Below are 17,065 nucleotides of genomic sequence, written 5' to 3'. Positions count from 1 at the left end.
TTTTTTTTTTTTTTTTTTTTTTTTTTTTTTTTTTTTTTTTTTTTTTTTTTTTTTTTTTTTTTTTGTTTTGTTTTCCAAATCATCATCCTCTAGTCCTAGTATTATTGTGGCATGACTGCACGAGTGCATGACCATTTTTGGTCCTCCATCAACAATACCGTTTAAGATCCGTAAAATACACGGGCATTTATGTTTTCAATTATGACTTCTTTTTTTTTGTTGTTTTTTTTTGTTTTTTTTGTTTTCAAATAAATAAAAATAAAAATATAGCGGGTCAACTCACTTTGTATAAAAAAGATCAAAACGTCATTGTATTTAACGACATTTCAATGATTTTGTTGACGGATGATAAAAAATGACCATGTCCCAATAATACTAGGACCAAAGGGGATGTTCCGAAAAAGGATTAAAAGTGGACTGCTATTTATAAATCTATGACAAAAATAAATTTAGGACAATAATAGAACTAACTGTAATTTTTAATACTAATTCCTTATGGTTGGTACACAGGACGTTTTAAATGACAGAATTGACCATTGTTTAAGTCACATTGATGGGAATGCAGATGAGTGTTCAGTTTGTGCTGGGACAGGAAAATGTCAACTGTATGAATAGCATACTTTGAATCTCTGAGGATTCCTATTTGCAATCCCAGATACTTGAAGAAGTATTATTCTATTTGATTAACAAGAGATACTACGTACTCTGAATATATATTTGCTGCTTCTGCCTTGTAATATATGATCAATGTAGAAAATTTGCAGTAATATTTCAAACTTGTGATTGTCAGCTGTGAGAAGGAAAATGCATTATTGCTTCTGTCCTCATTTGATTAGGATTTATGTGTGTGTGTGTGTGTATATATATATATATATTTAACTTCATAATTTCTTACTAGAATATTAGTACTACCACCACCACATTACTTATTACTACTACACTACACCATTTTATGGATTTTGTTTAAATTTATATTTCTATTTGTTTTTTTTTTAATTGCATAATTTTTATAGTGTTGGTATATAAAAATTTTATGACTCAAATTTTGTGATGGCTAAAATCAAATTTAATATTTTCTATTTTATTTCTTAGAGTTTCAACAAAATGAAATGCTTTATTATTTAACCACATATAATTATATATTTGATAGTATGCGTAAATTGTTTAATATTTTTAAATGGTTGAATGTTGAATCTGATTGTTGATGATTTCAATTATTTAATATATTATACGAATATTTTGTTAACATAAAATTTACGTAGTAATAAATATATCTAAAATTTTAAATAAATTAACAATTTAATTACCATTTGTATAGTTTTCTATTTATTTTGATAATGTAATTATATAATTTCTTTTTAACATTGGACGTCTATTTAGTTGCGCAACACACTTTATTTAACTTGATAATAATTATATGTAGTACAAAATGATTAGTCAAGCACCTTTTGTTCAGATGACATGTAGTGAGATATCAAACCTCAGGGGGTAATATTGACTTTTTGTTTTGTGCTTCAACATGTTGAGAAAGTATGGATAAACAGATACTACAATGTAATAAGATCACTCATAATATTTATTACGGAAAATTTAATAATAGATTGATCGGTGATATTTAACCAGGACTTTATTGACAAAAACAATAAAAATGAACTAATTAATTGCACGGTTGTATCGGGTTTAAAGTGGGATGGAAGACAAATCAGCATCACCGCAATGGTAGCTCAGCCTTCCCTTAATAGGGAAAAACTATGATAAAAACAAAACCCTAAAAACCATGTTCTAGAATCCCTTTCTTCCAATCGCCATGTTTTAAACGTCTATCATATCATTTATCCAATTACCATGAATATATATTCATGGTGTATTTCTATCGTATCTTAGGTATGCTCGATTTCCCTTGTCACTTTTCGTGATTAATTCAGGGTGTGTATGCTATCGTATCTTAGGTATGCTCGATTTCCCTTGTCACTTTTCGTGATTAATTCAGGGTGTGTATGATTGAACACCATTTTAATTTTATTTTTTTTTGAGAATATTGAACACCATTTTAATCGCCATCTGAATTGTTTATAGCTTGCATATCTAATTTGATGTTTTTAAGCTGTATCTGCAATTTTGATAATGTTTTGGATCCTGATATATATGTTCCTAATTGTCTCAGGAAGAAGAAGAAGATGAAGGGAAGGGAAGGGATCTGATGTAGGTAGGTTATTATAATGCTTTTCTTTCTCTCTATCTCTCTTTTTGTTTTTGTTTTTTTGACTGAAGAAAACATAAAATTGAAGGTTAGAAATGTGTGTGGTTTGTTGATTCACATAGTAATTAATTTGATTCTTCATTCTTGTTGTGCAGAGGAGAAGTATCCTTGGATCTGTAACAACCCTGAAAAGGTTTGTGCCAATCCAAGGTGAAAATGGGAATGGGGAATCGGTATAGGAATGAAGATGAACCTTTAGGAAAGCCCCACTATATGAGTAAGCACAATGATGTTGATGATCAGCTTCTTGAATGCACAACTTCTGGTTCCTCATCTTCTTTATCCTCACCTGTAGAATCCCCCTCCTCCTCTTCTTCTTCTTCTTCTTCCCCCCCTTTTTGCTATGATGATCAACCTGACAGCCCGGAACCTCAGTCACCTATCCCTGTATCCTATCCAGATATTACAACTAGTCCACATAAATGGAGCATGATAAGTGCTTCCCCCATAGGCCAGCCTTCGGGCTACGATCCCAATCGAATTCCATTGTCTGTATTTGGCAGCAGGTCTAGTGCACCCATGGAATGGAGTGTTGCTTCGACTGAGTCGTTGTTCAGCATTCACGTGGGTAACAATAGCTTTTCTAGAGACCGCGCAATGTCGCTCTCGAGGTCTGAGGATGGGAGTTGTGAGGACAAACGTTGCAATAATGGTCGCAAGAGCTTCTCCTCCACCCTTGCTCCCGTGATTGAAGGGGCACTGGATAGTGAAGAGAAGAGCGAGCTTGCATCCGAGGCATTGCAAGTACAAGAATCCAATCATGGAAGTCCACAACAAAGTTCGGAAGAGATTAATAAAATTGCTGCATCCCAAGAAGTCCACTCTTTTGCTATAAAATCTAACTCATCAGATGGTAGAGAAACTTCTCCGGCTTCAAATCCCCATCATCTATCTGATGATAGTGGAACCAGCAGCAGCAGTTCCTTTGCTTTCCCAGTGTAAGCTCAAATGTCATCACCTAGTTTTATTTATTTTTGGGTGTCAACAGTTGGACATGAAGATAGACACATCCTTGGTTATTTAAGGTCAATTAATATCTGCTGAATCTTTAGATTAATGTCTTTTGAATTGCAGGCTGGTAAATGATAGTGTGCATGGTTCTTCATTGAAATCAGTGCCCGAGAAACCAGAATCCGAACAGAAGTCACAGCCAGAGGAGGATTCCAAATCACAAGTAGAGGCAGAAAGCTCAAAAGAAGAAGAAGAAGTATCCGCTTATGGGATTGGTTGGTTTTCATACTTGTTTTGTTTGCGACGCTGCTGCTGATATGATTCAAACAATGCCTTTGGTTGCGTTGGCTAGAAATTTTAGGGAGTCAGGGGAGGTGTCTGTCTTCAATCTTTGTGGTAAAACTGTGCATTCTTTGTACATGTTATATCCATTTCAACCAGGGCACTTGGTTTAGGGGATATTTGATGATAGATATACCCAAGAAAGGCTAATTTTACCACAAAAGACATGCTCATTGCAAATATGATGAGTGTGCATTGCAACTGTAATGTATGTTCATCCAGTATGAATACAGATTATCAGTTGCCTTTCAAATGCATTTGCAACATCCCTTCATCAATCATCCATTTTAATATTGCAACTCAAACATGTAACCTTCAAGCTAATTCCTTACATCTTACCCACTTTTGTAAACATTACAAGAAAAGCCAACCACTTGAATCCATTACAAAAGTTGGCATTACAAGCAACAAAAATCATTAACCTTTTGAGGGTGGTATAAGAAAATGTTTCCCCTAGCATTCTTTATCACCTAGTGTTGAGGAAAGAGGGCAAATTATACCGTGGATAGGAAGTCCACCTTGCATCGTGGACCTTAGTAATAATATTCAGATAATATGTTAACTGCAAACATATAATTTTTTAATCATCATGGACCTTAGTAATAATAACATTCAACCTTAGTAATAATAAGTTAGTGTGTTTAATTGTAATTTTTTACAGTTTAAGCGCCTAAGTTTTTGTATGAAATTCAACCGTCTATTTGACTCCTTTTTTATTTTATTTTTTTTAAAAAAACTAAGCATATATGCCACGTAATGAGTTGAAGTAAAGATGAGAATGTAGAATCACTAATGATATGCAGTAATTTAGCAATTTTCTCAATTGTCTTTTATTAGGATAACTCTTAATTAAAAAAAAAAAAAAGGATATCTTAGCTGCATCAATTAGATTGTGAAAGAAAAAAAAAAGTGAAAAAAATGCATCCGTTTTTATTTTTTGGGCAAAAAAGCATTATACTCCGTAGTAAATTATTCCTAGTTTGTCCAAAAAAGGATAACATTAGAAAACATTCTCATAACATTCATGCAATGTATTTCGGCTAATCAAATCATGTTATATATATATTTTTTAAATCAAGAAAATTCTTTATCAACAAATAACACTATACTAGTGGCAAATGGGCAATATTGTTTGGAATCTATCAACATGTATTTTAGTCTAGTCATCTCAAGGGTGATGACCAAATGAGAAATACTCTCACGGAGTAGTATATATATTAATTGTAGGTTCTATTGTTCTATATTTTTGTAATTTGTATGTATTGTTGTCTTATATGTTTATATTTATATTTTATGAACATTGCTATTATCATTGGATTGTTTTGAGTATTTTGTTGAAAAAAATTATGTTATTCTTCTCCTGAATATTATTATGTTCTTTAAAAATTTTTGTTATTTATATGAATATTTTGTTTCATAATTTACATATCATTTTTTACAATATTGTAATTGCTATAGAATAATATTATTTAAAAATTTTATATAATAATAATAATATATTTTGTATAAAGGTATTTATATCTTTTAAACATATAATATTTCCATTTCTTTAAACCAACAAAACACTACAATATAATAACATTTCTAAAATCTATGCTTTCAGCAAACCAAACAATAATATAATTCTTATTCTATTCATTCCCTATTCTATTTTCTATGTAATAATATTTTTATTTTTTCAATGCTTAGGCCTGATTTCAATGCCTTGTATAACAAGCCCTCCTTTAACATGACAACCATTAACCTCCGTCAATCTCATCGTCACTTCTCCTTCATTCTCCTCTCCCGTGAAAAACCCTCCCAGCTCAATCTCCATCCACCCATCGCCCCTCTCCCGCAACTGTCTCTCCTCCCCGCCGCCGTTAACACGCGATTTCAACTTCTCCTTTCTATTCCGGTAGAGAGCATATTCCAACCATTGTTTTGCCACAACCTCTGCCGGCTTCCGCAAATACGCCGTGCCGCCGGTGGCTTCCGTGTCGTTGCCCACCGCAACAGACATCTCGCATGGTATCGCGTCCAACCCAAATGCCCCGTCCGTCATTTTCATGACCATATAGGCGCCATATTTTGTGTTGGGTGATAGCGTCTCTGTTCTTATTTTCCCCTGGATTTCTAGCCTGCATATTGTTTTCAGTTCAGCCACTTCTGCAAACCTGTAAACAATTATCGAGTGAGGCAGGGATTCAAACTCATGACTTTTGACATAAATTGATTTTGATATCAAATCGAAACATGTGTTTCATTTTAATTAAAAGGCTGAACTGATAGTTATGTTGATTTGCATGTTTATATTTAAATATTATATGCATGTTCAATCGTTATTAGCTATTAGGCGAAAACCAGTAATAGCCAAGTTCAGCACCGTATAGCTAGGAGGATTGTCCGATGGAGACAGATAAAATGGCTAAATTTAACACTATTTTTCTTTAAAAAAGAATAGCAATATAAAAAATAAAGTTACAATTTGATTACTTAGTTATAGTTTTTGCCGCAATAGTAAATGCTTAATCCTAACATTAAGCACCATGATTTGAATTTATTATATTAATTAAAGATTAAATTATTTTTACAGTTTTCTAAATTATAATTTCATAAAGTTTTGTAAAGTTGAATTACCTCGACTCGGGGGTGTATTTCCATGCCCAATGGTCAGGTGCGTAACCGTATCGAATTGAGAGCTCCCTTGCAGACAGCATATATGACTTTAGGCCAGTTGACTTTTCCAATGCAAAACTCTGCATACATTTAAAAAAAAAATGATGACATACTAAGGTCATTAAGGTGGTTGGAACCAGTTAAGATATTTTTTTTTGAACCACTTAGATATTAATGTCCCAATCTAGTAATACATATAATTATTACACCATGCATCCACCTGCATCTCATTACCTTTACAAAAGGGAATCTTTAATTTGTGAAAATGAATACAAGTGAGATCAACTAAAATAATTGATATGATAGGGAGAGTAAGTCATATTCTAATAGACCTATTACTACAGTAATATTTATACTTAATATCGACGTATACCTTTATATAGATTCATGTCCCTAGCTAGATTCCATTAAGCAAAATTAAATATAATTTGCCAGAATAGATTCAATTTAATTAAAAAGATCAAATTGAGATCACCTTGAATTGACCTAAGACCTTATTGTTATGTAGAACCAACTTTGACTTTGACCTCATTTCAGCCAGTTGAAAAAAAAAAGAAAAAAAGAGAGAGATTACCTTGTTACCATCATCAATGAGGATAGAGTTGCAAAGTTGCAGAAAGAGGTCCTTCTTGGACGAAAACTTCAACGGCACGGTGGACTTGGCAACGATTTGGGCATAATCGGATGGCAAGAATCCTTCCCAGACGGAGTCCGCTCCGGCGGCTGACCGGAAAGTTGAGGAGACTAAACATAGGTGGAAAGCGTCGAGCGGGGAGGTGCGACACAAAATACAGGAAATGCAGTCCTCAGGCAACATGCCAAGCTCCCTCTCGTAATCTGCCATTCTATTATATTTTGGCTCAACCTAAAGTTGCAAATAAATTAAAGTAGATAATAATAATAATGGCGGCTATTGTGCTTGTGCCTCTGAATTTGAAGGTGGTGGTGGTTAGTTGTTGGATGCCATAAATAGAGGGAATTTGACGACTCCTGCATCACACTCGATGATGCAGATCAGATGAAGTTTCCTGCAACTTGACTTGTTGGCTGTCAATATTAAGATAATATTTTTTTTGTAACAAGGAAAACACGGATATCCAAATTACTATATAAGGATGTGCACTAGATAATATTGCGGCTACGACTCGGAGATGGATATGATTTGGCTAGTCATATCAAAATCAGCAGCACTTTTTCTTCCCATATGTATATATATCAGAAAGAGGATATGTTTTTATTTAAATTATATTCCTAACATTATTATATCAATTTACTATATAAAAATGATCAGCTTTTGGAAAGATATCTACTTTATTATATTTTTATGACCTTTGGATAAGTTAAAATAGATCATGTCATCTCACTCGCATCTCCATGATTACGATATCTACTTTATATTTTTGATTTAATGGGCAATTAGATTGAGTTTGTAATTGTTAGGTAATAAAGTCGATGTATGTATATATATGATGATATTAGTTACTCCGTATATATTATATAGTAATAAATATGCAAGGAGAATTGTACTAATAAATATAGATCAGGGGAATTAAATTTTATTTTTAAGCCAAATTTTAGATTGTATATTTTATTGAATATTTTTTTTATTTCAATAGAAGCTTTTAATAAATATTATTTTTTTAATTTTATATTTATAATTACATAAAAGATGATAAAAATTAAATTATAGCTAGAACAAGATCCTTATTTCTTTTGAATTAACTATATATTTTAAATTCAATAACTAAGTAAAAAATCATAACAACCAAATAACCAAAATACGCCTTATCCTAACATGGACCGCTTTAATTTGGCCAAAGCATGAGCCACATGATTCCTCTCTCTACGAATTTTACTTAGAATTATTATATTATTATTCTCTTTTCTTTAGGAATATGTCTTTAAACAATTAAGAATAACTAATACATTATAAAATTATTTTTAAAAAATAAAATAATGTAGTATATTAGGATAATGCCTAATGATAACCTAGCATAATAGTATTGTTTTGTTGAACAAATAATAATAATAATAATAATAATAATAATAATAATAATTTGCATATTCCAAGGTACTTTTAGATCAAAGAATAATCAAAAGATAGAGTCGAGTTTTCTTTCTTTTTAGTCATTTGAAGCTTGTGCTTTTTTTTTTTTTTTCTCAAGTTTGTTAAATGGGAACACAAACAAACACGTTATTATATCCTTATTCTCAAACAAATAAATTATCTTAATGAGAATAAGGATGTACATTGCAATTGTCACTTGATTTTTCATTTTGATAGAAAACAATAAAAACAAAATTAATGCACAATTTTTTTTTTCAATTTTAAAATTTTTAATAGAATATTTTATTAAAATATATTAATCTATTTCCTTAAAAAACATAATAAATGCATCCCTAGTTTTTGTTATCGCCCACGTTCTTGACCTGTGGGTTAGGGTCAGCCATGGATTAGTTATTTGCTTTTGGTGACTAAAAAAAAAAATATTTATAATAGAAAGTTAAATAAAGAATAATGACTAGTTGACTACGCCACTATAATTTACTTTAGCTTGTATTATGGTGTAGAATTGTAGAAAGCTTTAGTTTTGGGTTGACCTTACGTCATTTCGTGCGCAATGGTGGACTCTGGACGCACACAATGCAGTGCATTTTAGAATTTACATTTAGGTAATAAGTAATAATAATAGGAATAAGGTTAAATAGACTTTTAGTTGTAGGCTAAATATAATTAGGTCATTTAATTTTAAAAATATGTAATTGAATTATTGTATCTTTCAAGGAATAAGGATTAAATAGGTCTTCCAATTATATACTAAAGTGTAATTAGACTTTAAAACATAAAAATCTCTAATTAGATGTTTGAACTTATTAAAATTGTGCAATTAACATATTTAAAAGGTTACCAAAAGGTAACTGGATGGTTAATTTTGCTAGTGATGTCATGTTAATATGCCATATAAGCAGGTTACCTAGTAATTAGTTTTAACATTTTAATTATGTTCGTAGCACAATTATATTTTGTAAAGTAAATTAGTCCAATTGTGCATTCTTTGTATTGAAGGGGCTAATTCCATTTTAGCTATAAGTAAAGGGGCTTATTTGACAATTACCCTTAAATAATCTTTGGGTTATTAGTGTTTGTATCATTGGTCTCTAACATAATTAATTCAAACGAGTGATTTGATTCACAAATTATAGGGTAAGGATTAGTAAGTTAATGTATAGGGTTACAACAATAAAAATTATTCAAGCAAAGGAGTGATTATTTAAAGGGAAACAAGAACATCCAAGCCACTGGAATGCAGGTGAAGACAAATTATATCTGCATGGAACCAAATTTATAAAAACAAGACAAATTTTGAATTAGTGTGACAAGTAAAGTCACTATTACAAGTTCATTAAAAAATTTAGAATTCCTATAGATCTTGTCCTCGTTTGGCATACCTTAATGGTTCATTCTTCAGTACACCCGAGCAATAAATTTCAATTATGATCAAATTAAGTCAGTGTAAGATAGACCTTTAATTCATGTGTTTCGGTTATTCGCTAGATATCTTATCGCCTGACTCATTGGAATCTTCAAAAGTACTTAGTTAGGACCCAACAAACCCTTTTGCAGCAGTTCCAAGGTCTACTAGTAGACGTACGGTTAGTACAATGAATGTTGTTCGCAAGTAATGGATGGTGGGTCGAGATGGGTCTTAAAAAAATCAAAAGCACGGTCGGTCACATTAGATGCAGGTTGTATATATAAAATAAACCGACTAGAATCTCACTCAACTCACTTTGTGTATGTATGTGTATATGTATGTATGTATAATAATAATAATAATAATAATAAATAAGTATGAGTATGTAGTAGTTAATTATAAAAGTTTGAACAATTTTTAATTTGCTAACTTTTTACTATTTTTAGTTCTAAAGTAATAAGTTTATTTTTAAAAAATTAACAATTTAGTTATTATATTTGAATATTTATGTTATTTAATGTTTTAATATGACTAGTGAATTTTATTATTTTATTATAGGTAAGTAATTTAAATATTATTTTAAAAAATTTAATTAGACAACAAGTGGTTGGTATTTATAGTGGGTACACACACTCGGCACGTGGGGCCGGTGTTGGTTTTGAAACAGTTCACCCACTGCGAGTTGGGAGTGGCGTGAGTGGAGAAAGTATAAGGTGTGTCGAGTAGTGGATATGATGTAGTCCTCAGCGACCCACCCTGACCCATTAACATCCCTAATTACATCTTATTAGTGATTAGAGCATTAAGAGAAGTAAGTGCAGGTGTTGATATGACATCGGTTCGGTTCCGATTCTGAACTACCGATTCACCGTTTTGAAAAATGATAAACTAGAACTGAAACCTTTTAGGAAGATTTTGGTTTGAACCGCCAGTTCAAACTTCTTCTTCTTCTTCTTCCTGATTTTAATAAAAGAGAACCTGAATCTTTTTTCAACCCCAACCTCATGCTTAAGGGACAAGGTGCTGAACCACCACGCCAACCATGTTAGTTAAAATGTATGTTATTTATAAGCGAAAACATAATACTTTTGATGATAAATGTAATACTTTTTATATTTTTATGTAAAAATATTATTTTTTCGTCAAAAGTATTATATTTTCTCGTATAAATAATATTGCACTTATAAAGAAAAATGTAATACTTTTGATAAAAGAAAATGTAATACTTTTATATCAAAATGTAAAAGTATTATATTTTTTCTTCAAAAGTAACAAATATTTTATTCTTAATTTAGTATTATATTTGTTAGTATAAATATTATATTTCATCTTGACTTAATCCGTCTTACGGTCAAGGATTCGTGAGACAATCTCACACAATTTTTTGCCATTAAAATAAGGAGCGCTCTCCTGAACATCAACTCTTGCTAAGTAATTGTACAGCCATACTTGTATAGTTGTATATAATCAACTTTTTAGCTACTCAAGACAAATACTCCGTATATAATACAATATTAAATTTTTTTTTTTAAAGAAATATTAAAATACTTGAAGCCTTATCTCCAAGTGAAGGCTAGTAGGCTACAATGCTCGTCAGCTCCAAGAAACAGTAGATAGAAACAAAGTAAGAAAGAAGACTTGACATTGCATGTAAGGAAGTAACAAAGTAACGAGCTTTGATGGACTGACTTCACAGAACTTACCAGAACCAACCAGTGCCACAACCACAAGAAGGAAGACTTTTTATTTTTTATTTTTTAAGATGAGAATTGGCCCATGCAGGTATCGAACCTGCGACTTCGCATTATTAGCACAACACTCTAATCAACTGTGAATAAGCCAATTGAAATTTTAATTTTTGCCATATTTAAGATCATTCTGCATTCCATTACCTGAAAGTTGAAAGCTTGTTTCTAAATTTTGATTTGGGTCAGAAATTATTTTAAAAATTTGGGCCAAAATTTTTGTTGTTGTTATTGGTTTTTTTTTTTTTTTTTTTTTTTTTTAACTCAAAAATGAATTCCCAAATTTTTAATTAATTAGGAAATGATTCAAAAAAATTTTCGTAAACTTTTAATTAATAAATAAACGACATGATAATGTAATTTGACTACATTTGACATGTTTCTTAAGTCATCACTAACGTGGTTGTCATCCTATTAAAAAAAATTATTTCTTACTTATTTTAATAATTTTAAATAAAATAAAATAAAAAACAAAAAAAAATCCACCCATTCCCCGTCTTCGTCTCCATGCTGGAGACGAAGACGGAACTGGAGACAAAGACGGGGAGGGAGTTGATTTTCTTTTTAAACATTTTATTTTACTTAAAATTATTAAAATAAATTTTTTTAAAAAAAGAAGAAGATAATTTTAATAGGATGATTGTCACGTTAGTGATGACTTGAGATACATGTCAAATTTGGTCAAGTTACATAATTTTGGACAGAGCAAATACTAATTTTGGTCCCACGACTATTAACAAAATGACAATTTTGGTCCACATGTTTCATTTCTACCAATTTTGGTCCTACGACTATTGTTTAGTACCAATTTTGGTCCCACGACTACTGTTTTAGTGCCAAAATTCATCGCGCCGATCACCAATCTATTTAAAACGTGTCAAAATCTAAAATTTTTGAAGGTATTTTCGTCATTTTCAACTCAATATCTCAATTTGAGCATGAATAAAGAGATTTAAGCCCTAAAATCAATCACAATTCACATTTCTCCTCCTCAAATTAAGGTAAAATGAGGATGAAAATTGCGAATTTTGATCGATTTTAGGACTTAAATTCATTTATTCATACTCAAATTAAGATATTAAGTTGAAAATGATGAAAATACGCTTAACAATTTTAGATTTTGCACGTTTTAAACGGATGGGTGACCGGCGCGATAAATTTTGGCACTAAAACAATAGTCGTGGATGAAAATTGGTACTAAAACAATAGTCGTGGGACCAAAATTGGTAGAAATGAAACATGTGAACCAAAATTGTCATTTTGCTAATAATCATGGGACCAAAATTGGTATTTGCTCATTTTGGACAGTTCAAAAACGTAATTACACTTTTTTGAGTTGAATAATCTAATTACACTTTTACACGTATTTTGATGACTAATTCTAACTTTTTTTTTTGTTTAATAAGTGACTTTTTGTTTTATTCTATTTTTATAGCATTAACATTTTCCATTTTTCCTTAATACATATCCATCCAATAATTTACGAGTCCAATAGTTACAATCCTGACCGTACCTTGGGTTCAACCTTTCAACTGTTTTCCCAAGCTGAAGCACAAGCCAGTCAGAAATATTCCCCTCGTTCTTTTTGTGAACTAACACTTTCTCTCTCGCCAAGGCGCTGAACTGAATCACAAATCTTCGCCACCCTATAGAACATCTATTCCAGGTATATAATTTGATAATATCATGATTTTCCAGATTACTGCAAATTTTTTATGTTTACAATTGACTCTACGGGAACTGATCTTGTTGACTTCACTCTTTCCTTGTTTGATTTATTCCAAGAATGTCATTCACTCGCCTCTGTTTTCCCAGCTATATTTTAATCACAATCAATGTGGAATCTCTTATAGAAAATTTGCATTTCTTCTCCTTTTATTATCTGTACTGCTGCTTATAGAAATCGATTAACTTGTTCTTTGGAGTTCCAGCTTCTGCAGTAGTATTAGATCTGTCGATTAGGGGTAAAATTCTGAATTTCTGTAGAGATACTTGAATTATTTTTACTATATTAAGGTTCTTTTTGTTGTTTTTTGCCTTTTAACGTTCAAGTAGTTAGAATGGAATTGCTACACACGGCTCTAGGGTTCTTTGGAATTTTGGGTACTTCAGTCCTGGTTCTTTAAAATTTTACTCCAGAGTAATTTTTTTTTATGAGGTTTAGTTTCATTCAGCTGATTTGTAACTGATTTGCCATTGCCACATGCATTTAAATGTTTTTGGTCTTAAACGACTTTGGTGTGCTGGCTTTCTTTTACGGAGTATTATTTATTCCTTCAAATCCACCATTCCCACTGAAAACCTCTTCATAAAAACTTTGGATTCATCTTGAGAACAACATTGTATCCTCTCTCCCACCCTTTGTTCATGAGTTACTCATTTTCAAGTGTTGCCTAAAAGTTTGAATCTAGGATGAGTTATTATGTTTCCATCGCTTTGTGTACTGCCACAATACAACTACTGCTTCTAGTCTAGTAATTATAAAACTATCCTCCGTGTTAGTTATGTTTATGCCAAGCTATCAAGATATTGCAATTGAGCTGCAATGTACTTGTGTTTTTAAAATATAGAAGCAATTTTGTAGCAGTTCTCATGTTTTTGAATTTTTTTAGAATGGCCATGCAAACTACAACACCAGCAACAGTTTCTGGACCCAGTGCACAATTGGTTGGAAATGCTTTTGTGGAACAATATTACCTTATTCTGCATCACTCACCAGACCAGCTCTACAGATTTTATCAGGAGTCAAGTGTGTTAAGTCGCCCAGATCCTGATGGTTCTATGACATCTGTGACAACCATGGATGTAAGTAGTTGAGTACGACCGACTAAGCTTTTGTCTTGTCTAAAGGATGCTTGCTTTTGACACCCTAACTAATTTCCTTGTGGCTTGCCTTATATGACCTTCCTTTTCTATTTCTAGTTAGTATTAACTATTCAGGCATTTCTTTTTTACCCAGACAATATTGAATTGTTAACATTGATCCAACTGTCCTGAAACATTTGAATTTTTTTTTTTTTTTAATGTTATGCCAGCGTATTAATGATAAGATACGTTCCTTGGATTACAAGAACTACGATGCAGAGATAAAAACTGCAGATTCTCAGAGTTCCTACAATGGTGGGGTGATTGTTTTGGTAACTGGTTGTTTAACTGGAAAGGACAATTTAAAAAGGAAGTTCACGCAGACGTTTTTCCTTGCTCCGCAAGACAAAGGCTATTATGTTCTGAATGATGTCTTTAGGTATGTTGAACAAGATGAGGCAGATTCTAATGCAAAAATGGTTAATGAAGCTGATGATGAACCAACAGTTCCAAGCCCTGATCCAGGTTAGCTTTCATTTCACATTTCTTCATCTTCTTGCTCTCTCAAAACAGTTTATATCACCATTGTCATTTTGTTTGCAGAACCTGCTCATGTGCCTGATTGTCTTAACGCCAACCCAGCTAGCTCTGATACAGAAGAGGTTACAAATGTTGGCACAAAAATCCATGACTCATTGGAAGGTGAGGAACAAGTTAGTGATGAAAGAGAAATTTTCGTGGCTACTGAATCTCATATAAATGAGAATCAAACCTCTGCAAGTTTGGAATCAACTACTTCTGCTATCCAAGATGATGCTCCAAAAAAGTCATATGCATCAATTCTAAGTTCACAGATGAATAAAGGACCGACAAAAATATATGTACCTACTAATGCTTCGAGGATGAAAACTGAAAAGCAGTCAGCTAGTATGGTAGCACAAGTTCCAGTACCTGAAGCTGAATCACCAGCTCCAATTGCCCGCAGCACTGCTATTGATGAAAGCCAGAATGCTCAAGAAGAAGGTATCTCATATTTTAATAGCAATTTGCAAATTACACCAGCATTTACTTCTTGCATTTGTGAAAAGTCTATAACTACTCTGTATAACTGAAAAGGAGTCAGCCAAAAATAGTTCATGATCTTTTAGATTAGGTTTAAAATGTTCTCAAGTAAAACACGTCATTCCTGAAGATTTTAGAAAATGGATATCATATATTCATATTTATTTGTCCTGTCATATTTTACTTGTATTCTTATACTCCATTATAACAAATACTCTTGTCTAATCACTTGATTTGGTTCATGCAGCTGAGGGTCATTCCATTTATGTCCGAAATTTGCCTTTCAATATTACAGTAGCTGAATTAGAGGCTGAATTTAACAAATATGGACCTATCAAGCACGGAGGTATCCAAGTCAGAAGTAACAGGGTAGGTTGAACTGACATTTTTGTGCTATGTTACAGAATTTTGAATTATCTCCTAATTTCTCTTTTTTGTGCAGCAACAAGGATTCTGTTTTGGCTTTGTTGAATTTCATGCTTTGAACTCAATGAACAATGCTATACAGGTGCATGATCTTTGAACCTTGGCCTTTTCCCTTTATTTATTAATGTGAATTTAATTTACCTTGTTAGGTACATCATAAACCATTTATATTAGTATGTACATGCTTTTTTTTTTGGTACAAGTGTACAACAGTCCATACATGTTAATAACCAATAGCCAACTTCAATATCTAACACGCCCTGATTCTGCAAGACTGTAATTCCTTCCCCTTGACCTCCTCTCCCAACGCCTTCCATTTGTGATTTCTTCAAGTCTAGCAACTAAAATTCTCTTCTACTATGGGTGTCTGTGATTGCTGGTACATCTTGTTTGACACTTAAATCATCATTATTATTATTACTTCTTCTTTTTTTTTTTTTTTGGTGGGGGGCTCTGCAATTCAGGATTCACCCATTATGATTGGGGATCGTCAAGCTGTGGTTGAGATAAAAAGAACTACAACTCGAGGTGAGTTTAAAGGGGTATCCATTTCCTAAAATACTCGCAATTGCCAACTTCATTACAGATTAACGGCAACACCTCCTAATTTGTGTGCCTTTTGTATTTGTTGTTGCAGTTGGCATGGGGAGAGGTCGGTTTGGTTCCGGTAGAGGGTTTCGAAATGATAGATTCAGGGAGCACGGGGATTTCAGAGGAGGTCGCGGCAGCTATGGCAGAGGTGATTTTGGAGATGGTGAATTTGGTAGGGGCCAAGGTGGGCGAGGGAGGGGAGGAGGACGAAGAGGTGGTTGGAGCCGAAATGCAGCTTCATCATCACCACACTAAGCCAAAATATTTTGGCCCAATTTTGACACTGTAGTTTTCACTTGCCAACCAAAACAAAAATCACGATTAACCTAATTCTTGTGGCCGATAGCACGGGATAGAAGAAACGGTATCATCATTTGTTACTATCGAAAAGACCATGTTCTGTAATTCCACAAAGTGCTTCAAATGTTAGCCAGGGGGAACAACACAACCAGTTAGAATACTGAATACCAACCTCAACAGTCTTATCACATACTAACACTATTTTTAACTTATAGCTATTTACAGTACTTATCTCTATGAATCTAGAAATATAGCTAGGGTAAGTCAACACAACAGATTCCATAAAAGCCTTTTCCACGAAATATATTGCAATTACATACAAGAACATTGAGATAACTGACAAAAATTTACTGCATATATAATCTGTAAGACAATGTTTTTAAATCAATCAGTCATCATCTTCCCTACCCAATGTTGAAATGAAATAAACAAGCCAAGATAATTGGCAG

The 17,065-nt window shown here is 32.5% G+C and overlaps 3 protein-coding genes across 4 annotated transcripts; 2 read left to right on the top strand and 1 right to left on the bottom strand.

The window, feature by feature from the left end:
* The first annotated feature begins 1,722 nt into the window (after positions 1 to 1,722).
* On the top strand, positions 1,723 to 3,806 carry LOC115998160 (cell wall protein RBR3-like). 2 transcript variants are annotated; one of them, XM_031237651.1, is made up of 4 exons: positions 1,723 to 1,884; positions 2,165 to 2,206; positions 2,356 to 3,198; positions 3,335 to 3,806. In XM_031237651.1, exons 3-4 carry the CDS (start codon positions 2,417 to 2,419, stop codon positions 3,525 to 3,527), a joined length of 975 nt encoding a protein of 324 aa, XP_031093511.1. In that variant the 5' UTR covers positions 1,723 to 1,884; positions 2,165 to 2,206; positions 2,356 to 2,416; the 3' UTR covers positions 3,528 to 3,806. The 2 variants fall into 2 exon arrangements, with proteins under 2 accessions (XP_031093511.1, XP_031093509.1); XM_031237649.1 differs by having other exon boundaries at positions 1,723 to 1,949.
* Positions 3,807 to 5,097: 1,291 nt separating this feature from the next.
* On the bottom strand, positions 5,098 to 7,213 carry LOC115999982 (F-box protein PP2-B13-like). Its single transcript, XM_031239967.1, has 3 exons — positions 6,786 to 7,213; positions 6,173 to 6,291; positions 5,098 to 5,709 (listed from the first exon to the last, which is right to left on the bottom strand). The coding sequence occupies exons 1-3, from the start codon at positions 7,053 to 7,055 to the stop codon at positions 5,232 to 5,234; spliced, it is 867 nt and encodes a 288-aa protein (XP_031095827.1). The 5' UTR covers positions 7,056 to 7,213; the 3' UTR covers positions 5,098 to 5,231.
* A 5,727-nt stretch (positions 7,214 to 12,940) lies between these two features.
* LOC116000375 (nuclear transport factor 2-like) lies at positions 12,941 to 16,843 on the top strand. The gene is made up of 8 exons (XM_031240449.1): positions 12,941 to 13,098; positions 14,045 to 14,237; positions 14,468 to 14,762; positions 14,841 to 15,260; positions 15,547 to 15,668; positions 15,742 to 15,807; positions 16,190 to 16,253; positions 16,363 to 16,843. Exons 2-8 carry the CDS (start codon positions 14,046 to 14,048, stop codon positions 16,569 to 16,571), a joined length of 1,368 nt encoding a protein of 455 aa, XP_031096309.1. The 5' UTR covers positions 12,941 to 13,098; position 14,045; the 3' UTR covers positions 16,572 to 16,843.
* Positions 16,844 to 17,065: the final 222 nt, after the last annotated feature.

This window comes from Ipomoea triloba, chromosome 12 (assembly GCF_003576645.1).
Source record: "Ipomoea triloba cultivar NCNSP0323 chromosome 12, ASM357664v1".
Classification (NCBI taxonomy): domain Eukaryota; kingdom Viridiplantae; phylum Streptophyta; class Magnoliopsida; order Solanales; family Convolvulaceae; genus Ipomoea; species Ipomoea triloba.
This window is presented reverse-complemented; position numbering and strand designations above follow the sequence as displayed.

What these genes read in the sequence shown, in the direction of transcription:
- LOC115998160 (XM_031237651.1), top strand. Translation starts at nt 2,417, where the DNA reads ATGGGAATGGGGAATCGGTATAGGAATGAAGATGAACCTTTAGGAAAG. An exon ending in AGTTCCTTTGCTTTCCCAGT is followed by an intron (nt 3,199 to 3,334) that starts GTAAGCTCAAAT and finishes TTTGAATTGCAG; the next exon opens with GCTGGTAAATGATAGTGTGC.
- LOC115999982 (XM_031239967.1), bottom strand. Translation starts at nt 7,055, where the DNA reads ATGGCAGATTACGAGAGGGAGCTTGGCATGTTGCCTGAGGACTGCATT. An exon ending in TCATTGATGATGGTAACAAG is followed by an intron (nt 6,292 to 6,785) that starts GTAATCTCTCTC and finishes AAATGTATGCAG; the next exon opens with AGTTTTGCATTGGAAAAGTC. An exon ending in AAATACACCCCCGAGTCGAG is followed by an intron (nt 5,710 to 6,172) that starts GTAATTCAACTT and finishes AATTGTTTACAG; the next exon opens with GTTTGCAGAAGTGGCTGAAC.
- LOC116000375 (XM_031240449.1), top strand. Translation starts at nt 14,046, where the DNA reads ATGGCCATGCAAACTACAACACCAGCAACAGTTTCTGGACCCAGTGCA. An exon ending in CATCTGTGACAACCATGGAT is followed by an intron (nt 14,238 to 14,467) that starts GTAAGTAGTTGA and finishes ATGTTATGCCAG; the next exon opens with CGTATTAATGATAAGATACG. An exon ending in CCAGAATGCTCAAGAAGAAG is followed by an intron (nt 15,261 to 15,546) that starts GTATCTCATATT and finishes TGGTTCATGCAG; the next exon opens with CTGAGGGTCATTCCATTTAT.